This window comes from Pseudonaja textilis, chromosome 9, assembly GCF_049901715.1.
Source record: "Pseudonaja textilis isolate UNSWEBS1 chromosome 9, rPseTex1.2, whole genome shotgun sequence".
NCBI classification, from domain to species: domain Eukaryota; kingdom Metazoa; phylum Chordata; class Lepidosauria; order Squamata; family Elapidae; genus Pseudonaja; species Pseudonaja textilis.
In genome coordinates, this window is record NC_141998.1 from 14,685,301 (window position 1) to 14,705,558 (window position 20,258).

Consider the following 20,258-nt stretch of genomic DNA (forward strand, 5'->3'; position numbering starts at 1 on the left):
CCCCTTTGCAAATGTATTTCATAATAGCTGAGAACAAAAGATATAGACCACAAGATGGTGCTGTATCACCATTCTTTAAGACAGGGAATTTTGTCCGCTGAAGTTTTGTGGGGCACCTTCAAGTTAGTGTTGGCTTCTAGTGATTGCTTGGACAAAGTCCTCATTAGTTCTTTTGGCAAGATTTTGAAAGTAGGGTTGCTATTGCCTCCTCCCTAGGACTGAGAAAGGGATTGGCCAAAGGTTTGTTGACACATCTAATGCCAAAGCTGAGTTCAGGCACTGGATTCAACCATGCTTTGTTTCATGAACACTTGCGTTCCCACAACCTAAATTAAAACAGAACAAACTCCATTATAGTTAACTAAATGTGCAAACTCGGCCTCTATCTGTTCTGCTTCAGCACTTTTCTGGCATAACCTATGTTTTCCCTAGTTTACTTTCAATCTTTTATTATTTTTTCTTAAATGTATTTGCTCCTGTCTCACCATAGGGCTATTCTAGGGGGTTCATAATTACTGAAAAAGAGAGAGGCAGAGAGCAGCAAACAAGGATGGAGGTGGAATCTGCCCATCAATCCATCAATCATCTCCAGATCTTTCAGTCTGCAATGCAGCAACACACTACTACCTTCAACCTTTCCAGTTTGTCCGGTTTGCAATACAGACATGGAGTTGTGAGGGCTAATCGACATCAGTGTTTCGCAAAATTGACTTGTTTTCAGATGTGTGGACTTCAATCCCCAGAATTCCCCAGGCAGTATGGAGAATTCTGGGATTTCAGATCCTGACGTCTGAAAAACGCCAAGTTGGAATGGTCCACATCAAATCTCAATTAGAAGAAGAGGAAAACATACGAAGCGGCCTAAAGCTGGTGGTGCATATTCACACAAATAACATTAAAGCAGGCTCCTGCCTTCCAGCAGCAACCCCCATCCCCTCCTCTCTGGAATCATAAGCCACGCCCTTCAGTAGAATTCCGCCCTTCTTCTCGCCTTCGCGAGAAGTTCACTCCAGCTCTCGCGAGAACAGCGTCGGGGGAGGAACCCCCAGCCGGAAATGGGCGCTCCGAGAGCCGTGGAAAGGGGCTTTCCATTTCCTCTCGCAACTGGGCGGAAGTAGGAGGTGCTCTGGAGCCGGCATGGCGGCGTGTTGGTACTGGTGTCTCCTCCTGTGTTCGCTGGCTGCCTGGGGGAGTGCGGCGCCGATAGAGACGGGAAAGAGCGAGGGGAAGAAAGCTCAAGGTCAGTGCGGGGTCTTGGGGGGGAGAAGGAGAACAAACGCCTTTGCTTCCCCCACCCCGTCCTGCCCGCAGGCCTTGGGCCCATCGCTTCGCTATGGCGGGTAGGAGGATGGAGGGGTAACGGAAGGGAAGTCGCCCCCTGCTCGCCCCAAAGACTTCTAGGCTTGCTCTTGGTGATTGAAGCCGTCAGGGTGGTCTGTACAGCCCACCTTCTCTTAAGGACTATACAGACCAAGGTTTTCAGCCACTTTGAGATGTGTGCATACAAGTCCCAGCGTTCCCCACAGGCGTTGTGCTTTAAGATTGTGTGGACTGCACAACTCTCACAATTCCCCAGCAAGTAAGACAGGTTCTGGATACCTTTTGCGGCCTTTGATGCCGCAGCCTGGATAGTCCCTAAAGCTGAGGAGTTCTGGGAACTGAAGTCCACCTTTAAGTTGAGAAAGCCTGATAGGGACCATTCTGGCACTTCTGGATATCCCTCTCTGTGACCCCTGAATGGCTGCCCCGGAATGCTCCTCAAGCTTACTCATCGTATATAGTCCTTTGAAGGAGTGATGGATTTAGAGTGACGACCCCCATCGATCTGGCATCCAGTGCCTAAACAGCCTTTGTAAAGGATGAAACCTGCCACTTCTTGATGGACAGTGTAATGCCTGGTAATACGTATTTCATCTGGCTCAACCTTTCCTGTCTGGTGCTCTTCATTGTGATTAGGGCATCAAACTAAAGACTGGGAGTTCTAGTTTGGCTTAATCTTGAAGCCAGCTGGGTGATCTTGGCCAATCATTTCTCTGAGCCCCAAGGAAGAGGTGGTGGCAACACCTCTGAAACATTGCCAAGGAAGAAAGTTGTCCATTTAGTCGTTGGGAATCGACGCTGATTCAAAGGCACATAAGCAAACTTGGGAATCCTCTGTCCAATGTAGGCTGAGCATTCTGGGAGTTGTCCCACCGTGTGCCAAAATTGCCAGGGTTCACTCACAACATTAAGTCAAAATACAACACGCTGTATAATAGCTTAGTTTCTTGCCTTATTAAGTCAGGCATGCAAATGTATAATAAAAAACAGATTAGAAATGGCCACAGCTACTCGAAATAATAAGATCTTGCCGTGATGTCAGCCCAACTCACCTCACAGGATTGTTGTGGGGAAAAATGGGAGGAGGAAGGAATATGAAATATGGTCCCTGCCTTGAGTTTAAAAAAATTATAAAGGTGGGATAAGATTAAATGTGGCATGAATGTATACAACTCACATTGCACTATTAGTGAAAATTCAGTATGAAAATGTTTTGGGCAGCTGTGAGAAAGTTGCTCACTTACTTTAGAAACCAAAGCATTGGAGATAGATGCAACAGTATATTTTATAGGAAAGCAAAATGTAGTCACTGAATCGGTAGTAACACCGGTTGAATCCCACCCCTGTGGATAACTGCAACTGTCATAAATATGAGTCAGTTGCCAACTGTCTGAATTTTGATCATGTAACCATGGGGATGCTGCAGTGGGGTCATAAGTGTGAAAATGATGTCACTTTTTTAACGGTCACTAAATGAACTGTTGTAAGTTGACTACCTGTAAAAGGAATAATAGAATTACACTGTAACTCTTCCTCTGGAGCACCATGATACCCATTGAAATAACCTCCCTATTATATTTCACCCTTGCAGTATGACACTGTCAGCATATCCAATATACTGCAGTATTTATATTGCAATCTCCTATTCTGTTCTTACTTTCTAGAGAGACCGCTGTCTGGTTTACGTAAGCTGGTCCAAGGCCACAGCACAGGATATACAAATACTCTATTTCTAAGCTATAAGTACAACTATAAGTTGTACTTATAAAAGGGTGAATATGTTCAGCAAGATTTTATCATTTGCATTTGTATACCACTACACCGTATTATTGTAGCATACAGAATACTTTTAACTTTAACTTTTCCACATTGTAGAGTTCTCCAGTGACAACCCACAGTTAACGGACTTGACTCAAGGTGCTTCAGGCACAGGCATAAGCTCTGTAGACAATAAATCACTTCAAGTTGTACAAAATATCTTACAGAATAGCCAGTCAGAAGTACCCCAGCAAGGTTCTGATCGAGCTAAGGAAGAGGATCCATCAATTAATCAAAAAGGTTCCCAGCCTTTTTCTGAATCCAGAAAAGCTCAGGCAAAGCTTGAGATTCTCTCTCAAGGAGATAAGACAGACGCATCTCATACATCTTATCTTCCAAAGTCAAACATTAAGGAAGCAGAACATGAAGAAGACCTATCAATTAAGAGCCAGAACATTCAATCTGGTCTTCCTACTCAAGACTCTTTTTCAAAATTAGGTCTTGTTCAGCCTAAGAAGGGTCAGAAAGATCATCATCCAGAAGGCACTAATGCAATTGATAAGGAATCAAAACAATCACAGGACCCATCAGCAAAAGACCAGAAATCCCAGTCAAGTCAGTCTGCTCAACAGTCTGGTACTGCAAAGCTAGATGCTACTAAAGCCAGCAAAGGTTCGGCAGATGTAGATAAATCTGAAGATGCTCAGACAGACACATCTGGTACATCTTCTCTTCCAAAGTCAAAAACGAAGGAATCAAAGCAGGGAGAGGACTCATCAATTAAAGGCCCAAACCCTCAGCCTGGTGTTTCTGCTCAAGACTCTTCAAAATTAAATCCTGATCAAGCTGGAAACACTCAGGAAAAGAAAGATCACCTAGAAGAATCTAAGACAGACATACCTCATTCAGATTCAAACATTAAGGAACCAGAACAATCACTAGACTTGCAAACAAAAGACCAGAATCCCCAGTCAGTTTTATCTGCTCAAGAACCTGCTTCTGGAAAGATAGATTCTCCTGAAGCCACTAACGTTCAGGAAGACAAATCTGTTAAGTCTTCTGTTCCAAAGTCAAAAACAAAGGAATCAAAGCAGGGAGAGGACTCATCAATTAAAGGCCCAAACCCTCAGCCTGGTGCTTCTGCTCAAGACTCTTCAAAATTAGATCTTGCTCATGCCGAAAATGAAGAATCTAAGACGGACATTTCTGATGCAGATTTTTCTGAAGAGATAAATGATGATTCAAAACAAGTGGAAGACTCATTAGCAAAAGGCCAGGATCTTCAATCCGATCTCTCTGTTCAACAGTCTCAAAAGTTAAATCCTTTGGAATCCGAAAAAACTGACGAAGAAGTAGTTGACCCTGGAGATGAACAAGGAAAAGGGTTGGCTGATGAAAAGAAAAAGAGTGCAAAGCATGAGGAAGATTTGGAGGGGACACCCAGGAATGGATCTGAAAATAGCCATTTCTTTGCCTACTTAGTGACCACAGCTATTATTGTTGCTGCACTATACATTGCATATCATAATAAACGGAAAGTGAGTATTATTTATCTATATCTATGTATGTGTGTGTGTGTGTGTATATATATATATATATATATATATATAATGTATGTATGTCTCCATCTATCCTTTATATCTGCCCATCCATCCATTGTCTATCTGTCTAGCTAGACCAGTGGTTCCCAACCTTTTTTTCGCCCCACACCTCTAAAGAAATTTCACTCGAACCTCGCACCCCCTGAAATAAAAAATAAAAATGCCAACATATAGCCAATATCCTATTATTTACCTGGACTTTTCTCACACCCCCTGGAATATTGTCTCGCACCCCCAGGGGGTGTGAGCACCCCAGGTTGGGAACCCCTGAGCTAGACTGATGATAAAAATGAAAGCTGTTTCCTCAAGGCATCTTTAGCAAGAAGAACTAGTGTAAGGTCTTTTAGTTGATCTGATTTTAACGAGGCTATTTTAGCTAGGACCTGATTTGTTTCTTACTGGATTTTCAAAAATAAAACAATCAGAAAACGTATCCCTCAAAATATATTGGGATATTGGTTTTGTGCATGGGAGCCATGCTGAGTAAACCATACTAACACTATGTAAAACTTCTAAAAAGCTAGGTATGTTAAAATATGTTCCTTGTCTTGGACTGATATATGCTGCAGGCTGTTCATTTTTCTTACCTTGGAAAAGATGTAATTGGTCTATTGGCTGTAGAGAAGCTGTTACAAGCAACATTCCAATTATGAATATTCTATATTCTCTGGCTTACTTGATGGGTTATGACTTTGAATCATGTCTTACTTTCTAAGTGAGACTTGTTTTCCCGCCCTTTGGTGAGACCTAACTGTTGCTATTTTACAGGTTTTAATATACCACCTGTGCCATCTCTTTTTTTAAGGCTTTGCTAAAATAATGTGCTTTTTTCAAGTTTAATAGTTATGACAAGCTGATGTGTTCACTTTAATGTAGTGATGTAATGGTAGTGTGATGATTCAGATTCTTGCTGTGGCACACTTATTGATTCTCTTTTCTTCCCTTGCAAAGATTATTGCTTTTGCTCTAGAAGGAAAAAAATCAAAGATAACCCGAAGGCCCAAATCCAGTGACTACCAGCGACTGGATCAAAAGGTAAGTTCTTCTGCCATGAACAGCTGAATAGCTGAATTTATGGTTTGATTTTTTTTTAACTTTAAAGCCACAATCACTTCTCACAGTTGCTTACAATAATAATACGTATGGTACATCATTATACTTCCATTTAGACCAGTGAGGTCCAATCTTGGTAAGTTCAAGACCTGTGGACTTCAATTCTCAGAATTCCCCAGCCAGCCAAGCATGACTGGCTGGAGAATTCTGGGAGTTGAAGTCCACAAGTTTTAAGGCTGCCAGGGTTGGACACCCATGAATTAGACATATGTTACAGCATGCATGCACTTTTCTAATCTATGTTGCTGATGACATTGCCTTGGGTTTTGCTTTCATTGTTTGGTACTTTATTCCTGGTTGGAATCTACAAGCCTAGATTTATAGTCAGAAGAAATAAGCATTAGGTATGTGCTTTGGAACTCAGTTTATTGGCTCATACAGAAGAGTTGGGTTTAAAATTTGAAAAAGACACCTAAAGCATTGCCTTGGACTTTTTTGAAAAAACAAACAAACCTCAAATCTCTTCTCTGTAATAAAAGAATTCTTCCTTTCTAGTTGTAGTTAATAGAGACCTTTCAAACTCCTCCAAAATCTGTTTTCAGTGATAGGAACACAAGATTGTCACACTCCTGTGTCATCATTAATGTAGCACAGGTAGTCCTCAACTTACAACCACAATGGAGCCTGGAATTTTGGTCTTAACTCATTGGGGTTATAAGTCGAGGAATCACGTGACTGGACTCAATTTTATGACAGTTGTAAACATGGTTATTAAGCAAACAATGTTGTTAAGCAAATGCAGGCTTATCCAATGGGTATTTTGGGGCTTTTTCTGTTGGAAAACTGTAAAAACCATAGCATATGACTGGGGCACCACAAATGGTCATAAATGTGAACCAGTAGCCAGGTGCATGAAATGTGACCACGGGGGGTTGTGGCAGAGGACAAGTCATAAGTATCTTTTTTTAATGTATTGGAACTTTTGGTTGTTAATTGAGGACTACCTGTATGAAAAACCAATGAAAAACAGAGCAAAAATGGTCCTTCTTAACCTATATGCAGTTTGGAAGGACCATTTTCTTCCCATTGGTTTTCCAATACAAGGAGAACAATTTCAAAACCTGTGGTTTGAACTTGCCAAGCGATTTACGTCTCCGTTTGTTTTTCTTCTCTGCAGATCTAAACCCAGACCTTTCTGCACGCTCCTGTGTTGCATGAGGACTCGTTTTGAAAACAGCACATAGAAACATGAACGATGTCCAGCCTTTTGTCAGTACTGCCTCAGAGCCTATTGGCTTTGTTATTGTGCCCACTTGGGGGGCTGGGGGGGGGCAACGAAAGTGCTTTTAATTGTGCACATGCACTTTGCCCCATTGCCATGCCTCATTTCCTCTTTCAAAGCCCTGGACTGTTAATTCCCCTTTTAGCAACTTGATGTTGGAGTGTTTTTCTCCTGCATTGTGACTAAGAACCAATCACTAGACAATGGCTCTGTGACTTTCCTCTAAATGATTACTATGTGTGAAATTGATCCTAAAGAATGTTAAATTGGCTGACTTTGTTTCCTCGATTCTGGATGTTAGAATCATAGTTAAGATCGTGAGCTTGGAGCAGAGTTTATAAAGATTGATTCTTGCCCCTAAAGGGCCCTCTTCCACTGAGGCATGTATTGCCTGATGCACTGGTTGAACATCTCCTGTCTGTAGACAGCAATATTGAAAAGTGAATATCCTGTACTTCCTATCTTAAGTGTCAATGTTTGAAATATTGGAGTTTTAATGCTTGGCTTAACACGACCCAAGTTCTGGGTTGATCACTTAGATCAGTTGCTCCTTTTCTGGTGTTAGACTGCAGATAGGTGTTTGAAGAAATGTTGACTTCAGTGTTTGTCAACCCACCCTTCTCTGCCAAGCATTCTCCATGAATTAAGATCTTTCCAATCCTTACTGCCTCATTCCCATGATTGACCTCGGAAGAACAACCAGGTTGGGGCCATTGTAATCCATTGCAAATTGCACAGATTACCCAATGGCAATAGGATCTATTTAGAATCAAAGTCTACCGTTCTGACAGGAGACATCCACCCGCTGTTCAATCCAAGAAAGGAGCTGCCCATTCCACCCCTAGCCAGAGTGTTGCCCTCCATGTGAAGGGCACAAAAATAGGAATAGATTGATGGCACCATTTATAGAGAGGTGGCAGAAGATGGCAGTTCAAGAGTTGGTATGGTGCATATATATCCCCCCTCCCCCATCTGAACTCAGCACTGGTGTTTCTTTAAGGCAGTCCGGTAATGTGAAGCAGGTATTTCACACTGTTGCTAGCTTGAATTTGTCCTGTGGCCTTCATATTCTTTAAGCTGATGTTCTGTGTGGCACGAGAAAGCTAAACCTAAGGCCTGTTTGAGGATTACTTTGATTTTAGTTTTCACTTTCATTTAGCGGGCTTAATATCACCCTAGGTGAGAAGCCAAGTTGCCTTTAGCCTTCATCAAATGATAGGACATTCAACCTGTGTCCCCTGTCCACCTGGAAAAGTCTTTCTGCACTTTTTTCCCCCCTTAACCTCTGCAGGTGGTCACAGATGGTACAGTCAGTCAGGCTTTTGTCTGTTGAGGCAAGCCAAAGCATTTCTGTATAAAATACTTCCTGCTGATAGAAATGTCTCCCACCCCCCAAAATTGGGCAGTTTCTTATCAGCTGTTTGGATCTCAATATTCAGATACTTAGAATTACAGAGAAGCAGTCAAACTGACCCTCTTCCATCATCCAGCAGCTTAGCGTGCAACCTCATTCTGGCTCTGAATCAAGTCAGGAAAATCACCTCAGTGCTGGGTGTCTTTTAAATGACGTAAGTAGGGGAAGTACATTGGTATCTTTGGAAACCCAGCGGCCAGTTTTTATATGTGGTTAATGTGTAACCTTACACATGAAAGTCAGAAGATCAATAATGGGACATTTCCCAGCCATAAAATGGCCTTTCTTACCTTGGAACTAGCACATGACTGTCAATCTTAACATAAAATGTAATTTTCTGGAGTGCAATAGAAACTTTGGATCAAAGTTGTGAGTGTCACGGGTGGATGACTTCTATCACTGTGCATGACATGAAATGCTTTGTCATTTTCTTAGTTATGAAGGAATTGTTGGAACCTAAGAAATTTTGTGGCATTTTGATTTTAGGCATGAGGTACAAGTTTAAATAGGTAAAGCTTGCTTCATATTCTTTTGTGTTCAGGTTGTAACTTTAAAAAAAAAAAACCAGTTCTCTTTGAGATTGTTTTTCTTCCAAATGTCAAAATCAGCTTTCTTCCCTGTTTGAAACCAGAAGTACGTTTTTTTGGAATTGGCCAGCTGTAAAAAGACACAACACCTTAAACGTTCAGATTTATTTTTTAATCTTTGTAATCTTAGTGAACAAATAATAAATGGCTACACCACCATTCCTTTTGTGGAGGACAGTGTCATCAGTATCTGCTGGGTGTGCTTATAATAGGCTCCACACTGTCTCTTGTTGCTATTGATCCAACTTAGAGCTTCCTACTCAGAGGGCACTCAAGGTGAGTGTTGCTGTATTCACTGAGCCACTGATGATAAAAACCAGGGTGTAAGAGTACAATGTAGACTTCAGTAGAAGAAAGCAACGTATATATGGCAGTAATCCTATCCTAGCAAGATGCTCACGATGGCATTCAGCAATTCTTCCTTTCACTCTTTTCTTTTTTAAGAGGAGAAGAAAAAAATAGGAAATTAAGGGAAAGAAAGGGAGCGGGAAAAGAGAAAAAGGAAGAAAGGGGGCATTGACTTCCAACTCTTCTTAGCACAAGATAAACATACTCCAACCTCAACTTTTTGCTTTTACACATGAATATATAGCTACAACCAAATCTTTCTAATCAACAAAACCAACGTTTCATTTTTTTTCTTCACAAGCACAAATTCCAGAAGTGATATCCAAATAAAAATATATTTTCCTCTTTGAATAAAATTTAACTATTCCTGCTTTATCTTCCTTGGTATGGAAATAATGTGTATTTCTGTTTCACCTAGATCACTTAGTAACCTTTGTAAACTCATCATTTTTATTTACAAAATTCATTGTATTCTTTCAAATTCTTCGACCTTACTGGAAAAAATATCTTTTTTTCCACACTGTTTTTCTTCAAAGTACTAAACTTTTTTTAAAAACCACTTTTAGAAATCAAAACTTTCTAATACATCTTTTTCTTTAACTTTTTAACATACAAGCTTTAAACTTCAGTTTTATGTTTATATCCCTCCCTCCAAACTGTCCTCATAGAGTAATGTTTTGTTTTCTTTTATAAACATCCCTTTTAACACAGAGTTTTTCTTTAAACTGGTACATAGTTTTCTTTAACTTTCTCTTAATACAGGTACCCAAATACATTTTCAAATTTTGGGTTAAAGCTTTCTTTCAGTTACACATTCCTTCTTGTAGGTAAGGAAGGGTCTCTCTTCCTGTTCAGCATAGGTTTTTTTGAAAGAAAGCCATCTCAAACTCTTACAAGGGGGTGCCTGGCTGTTGAGGGACTTGACTCTTGAACTATTCCAGGACTGTTAACTGTTATGTTTCCTCCAAAGCATAATCTTCCCATTGAATCCCATGTTTTCCCTGTGTGACCATCTTCTTTCTGTGTCAGTGGAAAACTGCTCCCTTCAGGCTGACATGGGGGAGAGGGCGATGCATAGCCGCCTCTTCTGTTCATGGAAGTCATGGGAAGCGAAGGCCTGGGGAAGGTACCCCGATTTGATAAATGTAATGCTTCTAGTGAAGACTCTACACTCTCAGTCCTACTTTTGGCACCTGTCCATCGAAAAGGGCTCTTAACTTTTTGGAGTATTCCCTTTTAATAGAAAAGTCATGCAGGCCTCTGGCTTATGGAAGAAGAGAAACAGGTTCCACATGATAAAGATGAACAGAGGTGAACTGAAGTGAAGGGATTTAGCATAGGTTTTGTTATTCAAAACCTATTTCCTTTTCTTGCCCGACTGCTAGTAAGCAGAGCAAATAAGATAAAGTATTATTTTCTGGTGCCATTCATGTCATATGGCTATGTTGGCAATTTACTTTTTTTTTTTTTTACACCCCTGATTTTTTAGGATTGTGTCTTAACTTCTTTAGGCATCTGTGGCATATTGCTTATAACAGTGCCATTGTCTTTTTTAAAGAAAACAAAACATTCCATTCATTCATTTGGTTTCTAAGGCTGCCCAGTCACAAGAACTATAAGCAGCATGCATAGAAAGTACATGAAGCGGCTGTGCAACCCCATCTCTCCCCTCCTTCCAAATGTACATTATGGCCCGAAAAGGAACCTTGAATCCCAAGGCCTATGTAGCAATCCACCCATGCAGGTAGTCCTTGGCTCAGGACCCCACAGTGAAGCCTAGAATTTTGCGTGTCAATCATTGTCATGAGTCAAGGCACCACAGCTGGACTCAATTTTATGTCCATTTTTACAATGGTCATAAAACGAGTTGCCACAGTCATAAAGTGAATTGGGTTTAAATGAATCCATTCTCCTAAATAGGGTTTTTTGCTGGAACCCACAAAAATGTCATAAATTGCATTCATGACTGGAACGCTGCATCTTGTCAGAAATGTGATCATGGAGGGGCAGCAGTCATAACTTAGAAGACAGGTCATAAGTCGCTTTCTTAAACTTCGTTGTAACCTTTTGAGCAGTTATTAAATGTAAATTGACACTACCTGTATCTTCAGAGAGACCTCTGTCGACATTTTATGCAGCCCCATTTTTGATTCTCACAATCTGCTGTTTTACTTAATTTATTTCAAGAATTTGCATTCCACTCTTCTGTTAAACAGTGGGCAACATGGACACATTCTGTTTCATTTGCTGCAAACAAGGGTTGTTCAAAGCATTGGATCCAAAGTGGGAAGAGTGCATGGGAGAACACATAGTATCGGTTGACGTCCACTTCAATCAACACATCTTTTCCTAGCATTGTCACAGATACTGGCAAAAAAGACATAGCTTTAAGGAGCTGCTTACACAAGCACACACAACCACTTTACTTTTTCCCTTCAAAGGCAAAGTGCTGTATAACATCTATGCAGCTATTATGACTCTATTTTTATTTCCAGTAAGAGTATGTATTTCTTAAACCATTTCTTTTTTTAAAGTATCCCCATCCTGTTTCTCTCCTAGCTTGATATGAATGGACACATTCAGACAACAATAAATTATGGGTACTGTAACTGACTGGTTGAATAAATTATAATTGTCTGAATCAAAATGCAGCAAGTGAAAAATCAAACGGCATCATGAACCGACGACTGAATTGTATTTGTAGGGTTGGAGTGATCTGGCTAATCCGAGCATTCTCTGTCTTGTTTGAAAGGGTAAACCTTCTCCACCATGTTTGTGACAAAACAGGGCATCTCCTTTTTGCCCTTATAGCCAGTTCCTTTTGCTTCACAAAAGAAAGCAACCTTCCAGTTAATCCAAGTCATGAGTTTGGTGACTTTCAGTTTTCTTTCCTCTCCTTTTAGCGCTTCCAGTAATGCTTTGAGAAACATGGATTCCCACTGATTGCTGAACGAAACACAGCCTGAGCAATTGAGAGAGAAAGAAAAAGAGAGATAAGGAGATGCCAAAAGTCAAACAGGACTTTTCTATTCTAAGCAAACATGTTAGAGAAGGCTAGTAAAATCTGGAGACACATCTCTTGCCAGTATATGCCATATCGCAAGAGCCAGGAAAGGACAAAGTGCATATTACATTGGAAACTAATTGCTGTGAAAATAGGGACTTTCTGTGGCCAGAATTAGAGTCCTGTTGCATTTATATCATGTACATTTTGCTCATGACTGAAAAAGCCATCAAATCATTGTTAAGCCAAAGCAATAATGGCACGGACATCCCTTTAACGATGGCTGGGTGAAACCATAAAACTGTTCTAACTCATACGTGTTGTTCTATTTGCAATGGAAGGATTGCAATGATTCTCCAGAAACCTGAAAATCCAAGAACAGATTAGCAGCTTCCAAAGATGCAGCTGTTCTCTGTAAAGAACAACTGCTAAGTGTTCTTAGCATATCATCCTAGTTTATTCTTCCTTTGTCCTTTAATCATGACAACAAGATCAGCCCTACACAGGGAATGATGAGAAAAATCTGGAAAGGAACGAGTTGTTTCTGAAATTCCAGATTTTCACTGTCCAGAAAGATTGTTGCTGTTTCTTCATAGGTATCTGTTCAAACAATTGCATGCATTTTTGCTGATTTCTTCCTCCCTGATTGTAGCATTGAATGATAAGACCCCATGGTTACCGTAGATTATAAATTGTGATGGACTGACATCCATCTGTAATTATGTTTCTCTTGGCTGAGTGCCCTTATTAAGACTCTCAAACAAACCAGCTGTTCTTTGGCTGGGTTTTTTTAAAAATTCTTCAAACTCCCAAATGGGTAATTCTACCCAATCCTGTGTATTTATTTTGTATCTGATGACCTTTGCTGCAAACCTGACCTAGACTAGGTTTAGGTGATTAGACTGACATACCTGGGCTGCAAGAAAACATAACAGCAGTATTTTCAGGAATAGATAGGTAATGTGAGAAACAGTCTTCCTCAGGTGCACTATCTGTTTCTAGGTAGATGCCATCATCAAATCTGTTTCCACGGCACGCCTGAAAAACATATGGAAGGCAACAGCTGTTAAATAGCCTTTGTGTACAGCCCTTTGTTTGCTGGATCCACACCCTGGGGAGTCAACTTCAGATTTTCTTGTGATTTATTCTATTCTAGACCATGAGTGAGGTGACTCCTTTGACATTTTCATCTGAATGGGCTAAACTGAAGGAATGAGGTTAACGATTTGCATTAAACTTGCATGCTGTTTAAAAAATGAATGAATGAAATAGCATTAACTAAATAGCATTAGCAGTGGATTGGGGAATTAGGGGCTTGCCCAGGCAACAAAAATGGATTTCACCCTTTCTTCTCTTGCATAGATTCGCACAGCTCGTATTTGCCTTTGGAAGAAATATCACTATAATCAGTCTGAACTTCGCATCTGCTGTAAAAGTATCCAGGAAATGCAATAAAGCCAGGGGTGGGATTCTACAGGTTCGCACCTATTCGCTAGAACCAGTTGTTAACATTCTAAGCAGTTCAGAGAACCGGTTGTTAGAAGAAATTACTGGCCTAATCCTGTAAGGAAGGCAGGAAGGAAACATTCTGGTGTTGCTTACAGAAACTGCCTCTCCGTTAACCCTTATTACATTCTCGGCAGTACTAGACTTCCTGTCTCAGGAATGTCTCTGGAGTTTTTTTCCCTTCCTTTGCTGGTACTTTGCTTGTGTGGAGTGACCATTCCAAGTTACAATGGCACTGAAAAAAGTGACCTATGACCATTTTTCACACTTAGGGCTGTTGCAGCATCCCCACAGTCACAAGAGGCCAGGCGAGGAGATGCGTGCCTCGATGTGAGTGACATTGAGTTGGTCACACCCAGCCAATAACATGACCACCAAGCCATGTCCACTCAGTCATATGACCACCAAGCCACACCTACCACCTAAGCCACGCCCACAGAACCAGCTGTTAAAAATTTGAATCCCACCCCTGAATAAAGCTAATGTAGAACATTAGTTTTTGTGATGCTGCAGGAGAATTAGAAATACCTTTGCTTTATTTTTTAACATCAGAGTCATGCACGTATGCTAGACATGGCATCAAAAACATTTCCTGAATGAGTCATTTGTTTTTTTAAGAGGGTTTCTACTGCTATTGTACATATTGCGGAGGGCAAACCCTGTTCGCAAACCCAGAACTCATGTACATGTAGAAAAGGTTGCATAATTTGGAAATTCTACCTTTGGACTCTAAAAATAACAGCCTAGGGTTATGAAGTCAAAGTTTTCTAGTATCTATTAATTTCATTGAGATTATTTCCCTGTTAATCTCAAATACATGCAAACAAGAGACGTGTGCAAAGAAAGACTATATTGTAAGATTTAACAGTGGTCTTGAAATTATTGCAAGGCTGTGTTTTGCCAAGATTGGAGACCCCGGTCCTATAGGATAAAAAAAGACTGATTGGATTTCTCATACTTCCCTGCTGCTGTTTGGACCCAGAACCCCACAGCTCCTACCTGTATGAAGAAGATTTTAGGCTTTCCTGCCAAATGCGGACACCTTTCAGAAGATAAGATCTTATAAATGCGCGTTAGCTTTAATGCTTGTCCTTGGCAATCCATTATGCAGCCGTCTTCTCCATGGCTTGAGAGGATGCTCACAAAATATTTCCCATGTTCTGCCCGGCTTTCTGCAAAGACACAGTTTAAGGAAAGGAGTGATGATAGTAAGGTGATTTTTGGGGGGAAGCCTCTCGTGACTCAAACACAGACCTTGACTCTCAAATCAATACAAAAAAACCAGCTAAGCCATCTTGAAGCACACTCCTAGTGAGCACCAAAAGTACATTTGGGGCCATTATCTAAGGTTCAGGTTTACTCTCAGCCATAGAAAGTCCCTGGGGAATTTGAGGCCAATCATTCTCATCCCAACCTATGACACATAACTATTGTGGTAAAACTGGAGGACGGAAGGCTATATTGCATGCATGCGCACGCTCATGTGCCAGCACCCATAAGGCAATGTGCCCCCCTGCACATGCGTGTGCAACCCCCCATATCCCTTTATCTGCACTGCACATGCGCGTGCCTCCCGGCTGATTTTCGGCCCGTTTTTCAGCCTCCAAAGGCTACAGAGGCTTCCCTCGAGCCTCAGGGAGGCCGAAAAAGGCTTCAAATGGGCCAAAAATCAGTTGGGAGGCATGCACATGCACAGTGCAGGTAAGTTTGGCTGGGACTCACGTGCCCGCACAAATAGCTCCGTGTGCCACCTGTGGCACACTTGACATAGGTTTGACATCATGGCTATATAGGTTTCCCTGAGTTCCTATAAGTGGGAATTGTTATGTATTGAGCATATAAGGGTGTTAAGCTTTGCTAAAGTGAAACTAACTTTTAGATCAGGGGTTGCCAACCTTTTGGACCTCAGGGACCACCAAACTCATAATTTTAAATTCCAGGGCCCCCTAACTGGTTCTGTGGGCATGGCCTAATTTGTGGGTGTGACTTGGTGGTCATGTGACTGGCTGGGCATGGCTTTTATGCAAATATAAATATTTATATAAATATTGAATTTTTTTATTAAAAAAGAAGAACTTTTACCCAAAATCAGGCAAAGCAGGCAGGCAGATTGAGTTGCTCACAGAATCACAGATTCATTCAGTTATCTATCTGCCATTGGCTATCTCAGTCTGTCATATAAAATTTGCTTGCAAGCAAACTCACAAAATTAACTCATAACACACCATGTATGTAAATATTGAATTTTTTTTATTTAAAAAAAGAGCAACTTTAACCCCAAATCAGGCAAAGCAGGCAGGCAGATTGAGTTGCTCACAGAATCATTCATTGATCTATCCATCTGCCATTGGCTACCTGAGTCTGTCACATAAAATTTGCTTGCCCTGAGTCTGCACTGAATAATAGAACCTTCAGTCCTAAGGGAGGTTCGGTTGTGCTTAAAAGCAGAGCTGAAAATCTAAAGACTAGCTAGAAAGCAAAAAATCCAACCATTTCATGCTTCCTAGCTAATTCAAATCTCCTGGCACAGCAGAACAGCTGATGGTTGGGGGAAAAAAAGGAAAATAGCAATTTAGTAGGCAAGTTTGCCGGGTAAGGAGTGAGTGGGCAGGGAGGGTTCCTGTGAGCCATGTGGGCGGTACAGCCTTGTATTCCTGCACAGCCTGGATTAATTGCTTTGGGGGTGCTCTGGGGGTGACATTTCTCTGTGGCCCACCAAAATTTTCTTGTTGGCGACTGCTGTTTTAGATGACCTTAACTGTTAACTCCAACTGTTTTGGAGGAAAACTTAGAACATTTATATTTGGGCAGAGTTTTCAAGTTTTATGATTGGTTAAGGCCCTGTGGGCCCAGAGTATAAAATTACAGGCTTTTGCCTACTGTTCCTCAGTCCCAGTTTGAGTCGATAAATTGCTGTTGTAACTATGCTGGCCTGCTGAAACCCTCTACACAATAGGAATACATGGAGTCCTCATCTTATGATCACAACTGAGCCCAAAATTTATGTTGCTAAGTGAGAAATTTTTTAAGTGGGTTTTGACCTATTTTATGACTTCTCTTGCCATATTTGTTAAGTGAATCCTTGCAGTTGTTAAATTGGTAACTTGGTTGTTAAGTGAATCAGGCTTCCCCGCTGACTTTCCTTGTCAGAAGGTCGCAAAAGGGAATCACATGATCCTGGGACACTGCAACCGTCATAAATATGAGTCAGTGATGGGTAGTCCTCAACATGCGACCATAAGGGAGATTGCTCATTATGATCGTCATTAACTGGAGGATCATCTAAAGCATGGGTGTCAAACTCGATTGCATCATGTGACATACCGCCACATTTTTTGCCTTTGCAGAGCTGGGATGGACGTGGCTTGCGCATGACACATCTGGCCCGCGGGCCGCCAGTTTTACACCCCTGATCTGAAGAATAGAACTTTATTGTCACTTTAAATGTATCTAATCAGCATATATTAAAATGAATTTTGGTTGCATTCAACTCTCAGAAGATAATCATTATGCACATGTACCACCACATACACACATACACACACATATATAACACAGAAACATCACAGTCTAATTCAAACGTATAACATAGGTGGCAAAAAAAAATAATCCTGCGAGTTTACAAGACGAATGACATAAGGGCAAGGCTGTTACAGAATCTAGTAGTTCTGCTGTAGATACTTCAGTGCAACCCTTCTGTGGCTATATTCACATGACAATGTAATTGCCTCATACCTGTGACATTCTAAACCTGGTTTTAAACTTGAATAGAATTGTGCCTTTGTAAACTTAAGCCATACTAGATTTATGCTTCAGTATATTGTGTAATATTAGTAAGTAAATGGGAAGTTTAGTTATCAGTTCCAGTGTGGAGTCCAATCAAGTCCTGGGTTTTCAAGAATAGATCCTGAATCTGTTTCATCTGATCTCCTGTGCTCTTTGCTGATTTGAATACCACAGAATCCCAGCCACAGAACCACTGCAACCATACTTCTGCAGTGTAATTTGTTTTAAGTTTAGAAGCTAGGCAAGCTCTCCTGATGATGTTTCAAGAAGACTGTTGAGTTCTCCTTTGAAGGTCATCTCTCCAGTTCAGCATTTCTCAACTCGGCAACTTTTAAAATAGGTGGACTTCAGCTTCCAGAATTCCCCAGCTGCCTGCTCAGTAGGGAATTCTGAGGGTTGAAGTCCACCCATCTTAAAGTTCCTGAGGCTGAGAAATGCTGCTCCAATCTATCAGCCTAATTCCCATAAATCAGCCTTGCATTACCACATCCATCCATATGTACCTCTAAAGCAGCAGGGCATCACAGTTGGCCAACTGAATTCAACAGGAGCACTTGTTGGAGGATGTGCTCCAGAACATATGCAAAGTGCTCAAATAATATTGAGTAAACAAGGACCAGAAATTCCCATTAAAATGTATAAAGGTGTCCAGAATATAATTGTTCTGGGATGTAGAACAGACCTATCTTTGAAGTGAAAGCTAGATTTCTTATCAAATATTGTGTATCTGTGCCTGTGACATCTTGACAGGAAGCATGAGAGAGAGGAAATACTTTCTTTGTGGTGGTTTTTTTTTAAACCCAGAGACTTTTTAAATAAGAGATCAGATGAGAAATGGAAACAGGGACTGTTTGAATAATCTACACCTTTTCATTGTCTAACAATTGCTCATAGGTACCCAAGATGATACACTCTCCAGCACAAACATGTTTGAACAGAGGGGTAGACTAGAACAGGGGTCTCCCACCTTGGCCACTTTTAGACTTGTGGACTTCAACTCCCAGAATTCCTCAGACAGCAAAGCTGGGAGTTGAAGTCCACAAGTCTTAAAATGGCCAAGGTGGGAGACCCCTGGACTAGAAGACCTCCAAGGTCTCTCCCACCCTATTATTCCATGCTCTGCATCATCATTTTAGTGATGGAAAGGAACCTTCAGGGATCTGTAGTGACATTTCAACTAATTAGTATCCCTAACCCATGGCTGCTCAGCAACAATGGGTATCTTCCAAGGCACAATATCTTCTCTCACTGATAAGAATACTCTTTTAATGTTTGACTGAATGTTACAGCCTCCAGATGCCCATCCAGATCTCAGGCTTGCTCTCTAGAGTCAGGGGCATCTATAAAGTGGATCAAAACAATCCAGAGAGTGGGCAAACTGTAAAATCCAATCCTCCAACTTCCTGAGTGCCCCTGCACACCAGACATTTATCTCTCTTTTTTTTCTTATAATGTTGTTAAGGATTATATTAAACAGGTCAAGTCCAACAGATGCTTTTTCAAGAGGCAACTGGACTTTCTTTGTTTTTCCTTGAAGATGTTTTACTTCTCATCCAAGAAGCTTCTTCAGTTCTGACTGAGACTTCTTCGATGAGAAGCGAAACATCTTCAAGGAAAAACAAAGAAACTTTGGTTGCCTCTTGAAAAAGCACCTTTGGAACAACCACGACCTTAAATCACTGAGAATCCCTATAGACATTTAAACAGATAAAGGTAACACAAAAACACATTACATCCAGTACATGCATATGAAAAAGTGGGGGGGAAATCTCTCTTCAAAAATAATAAGAAAAAGAAACTTTCCCCTTCATCCCTATTAACAATATTCAACATTAACAACTTATCTCTTAAAATACAACCAGGTACTTCTTCCTTCCATACCTCAGCCCATTTCCTATAAACTCACCTCTCAATCATCATCATTGTCATTTCATCATCATCATTCACCAGCAAAGACCCAGTAAAGATGACACAAATATACATTTTTATATCATATGATCAGTGGGATTATGTACAACCTAACTATATAATCCCATTGTCCATTTAGTCTAAGTCCTCCCGACCCTTCTCTTCCCAGCAGCTCAGACCTTTCTGATGAACAGTAGAACAAAATTTTGGAGATTCCTCCAAGCTTTCCAACACTTCCACGGAAGACTTTCAGGCATCCCTTTTTGAGCATCTCAGTTGCCTCCAACCCAAACATACCTTCCTTATACACTTCTTCTATTTCTTTGGCTGTCAAATCCAGAAACAACCTCACGTCATAATTGCACTTGGAAAGTGCTTTAAAAAGGTTGTCTGCTTCCCTTCTGGCCCCCAGTCTTGGTCTAAATCCTTCTTTGGCCCAAAGGAACTGATAATTGACAATGATCAGAGCTCTGTTCCTTTTGGGGCAAGTCATGCTGAGGAATATCCTGATGGTAGACTGTTTAAACGATTGGATATGTGCACAGATATAGGTTTACGTGTGCCCTTTCTGAACTCTTATGATTCAGCATTCAGGGTGTGGCGCTGTGAGCAGAAATTAATATCCTGCTTGATTAGATAACATTACAAACATTGGTCTTTCTTAGACATGCAGTTCATATATGAAATGCGT

At 40.9% G+C, this 20,258-nt stretch overlaps 2 protein-coding genes across 2 annotated transcripts; one reads left to right on the forward strand and one right to left on the reverse strand.

Moving 5' to 3' along the window:
• Window positions 1-1,095: 1,095 nt before the first annotated feature.
• TGOLN2 (trans-golgi network protein 2) lies at window positions 1,096-9,174 on the forward strand. The gene is made up of 4 exons (XM_026718002.2): window positions 1,096-1,240; window positions 3,196-4,616; window positions 5,631-5,714; window positions 6,910-9,174. The coding sequence occupies exons 1-4, from the start codon at window positions 1,138-1,140 to the stop codon at window positions 6,913-6,915; spliced, it is 1,614 nt and encodes a 537-aa protein (XP_026573787.1). The 5' UTR covers window positions 1,096-1,137; the 3' UTR covers window positions 6,916-9,174.
• LOC113447704 (caspase-3-like) lies at window positions 9,106-20,139 on the reverse strand. Its single transcript, XM_026718043.2, has 4 exons — window positions 19,865-20,139; window positions 14,873-15,045; window positions 13,279-13,405; window positions 9,106-12,325 (listed from the first exon to the last, which is right to left on the reverse strand). Exons 1-4 carry the CDS (start codon window positions 20,058-20,060, stop codon window positions 12,084-12,086), a joined length of 738 nt encoding a protein of 245 aa, XP_026573828.1. The 5' UTR covers window positions 20,061-20,139; the 3' UTR covers window positions 9,106-12,083.
• Window positions 20,140-20,258: the final 119 nt, after the last annotated feature.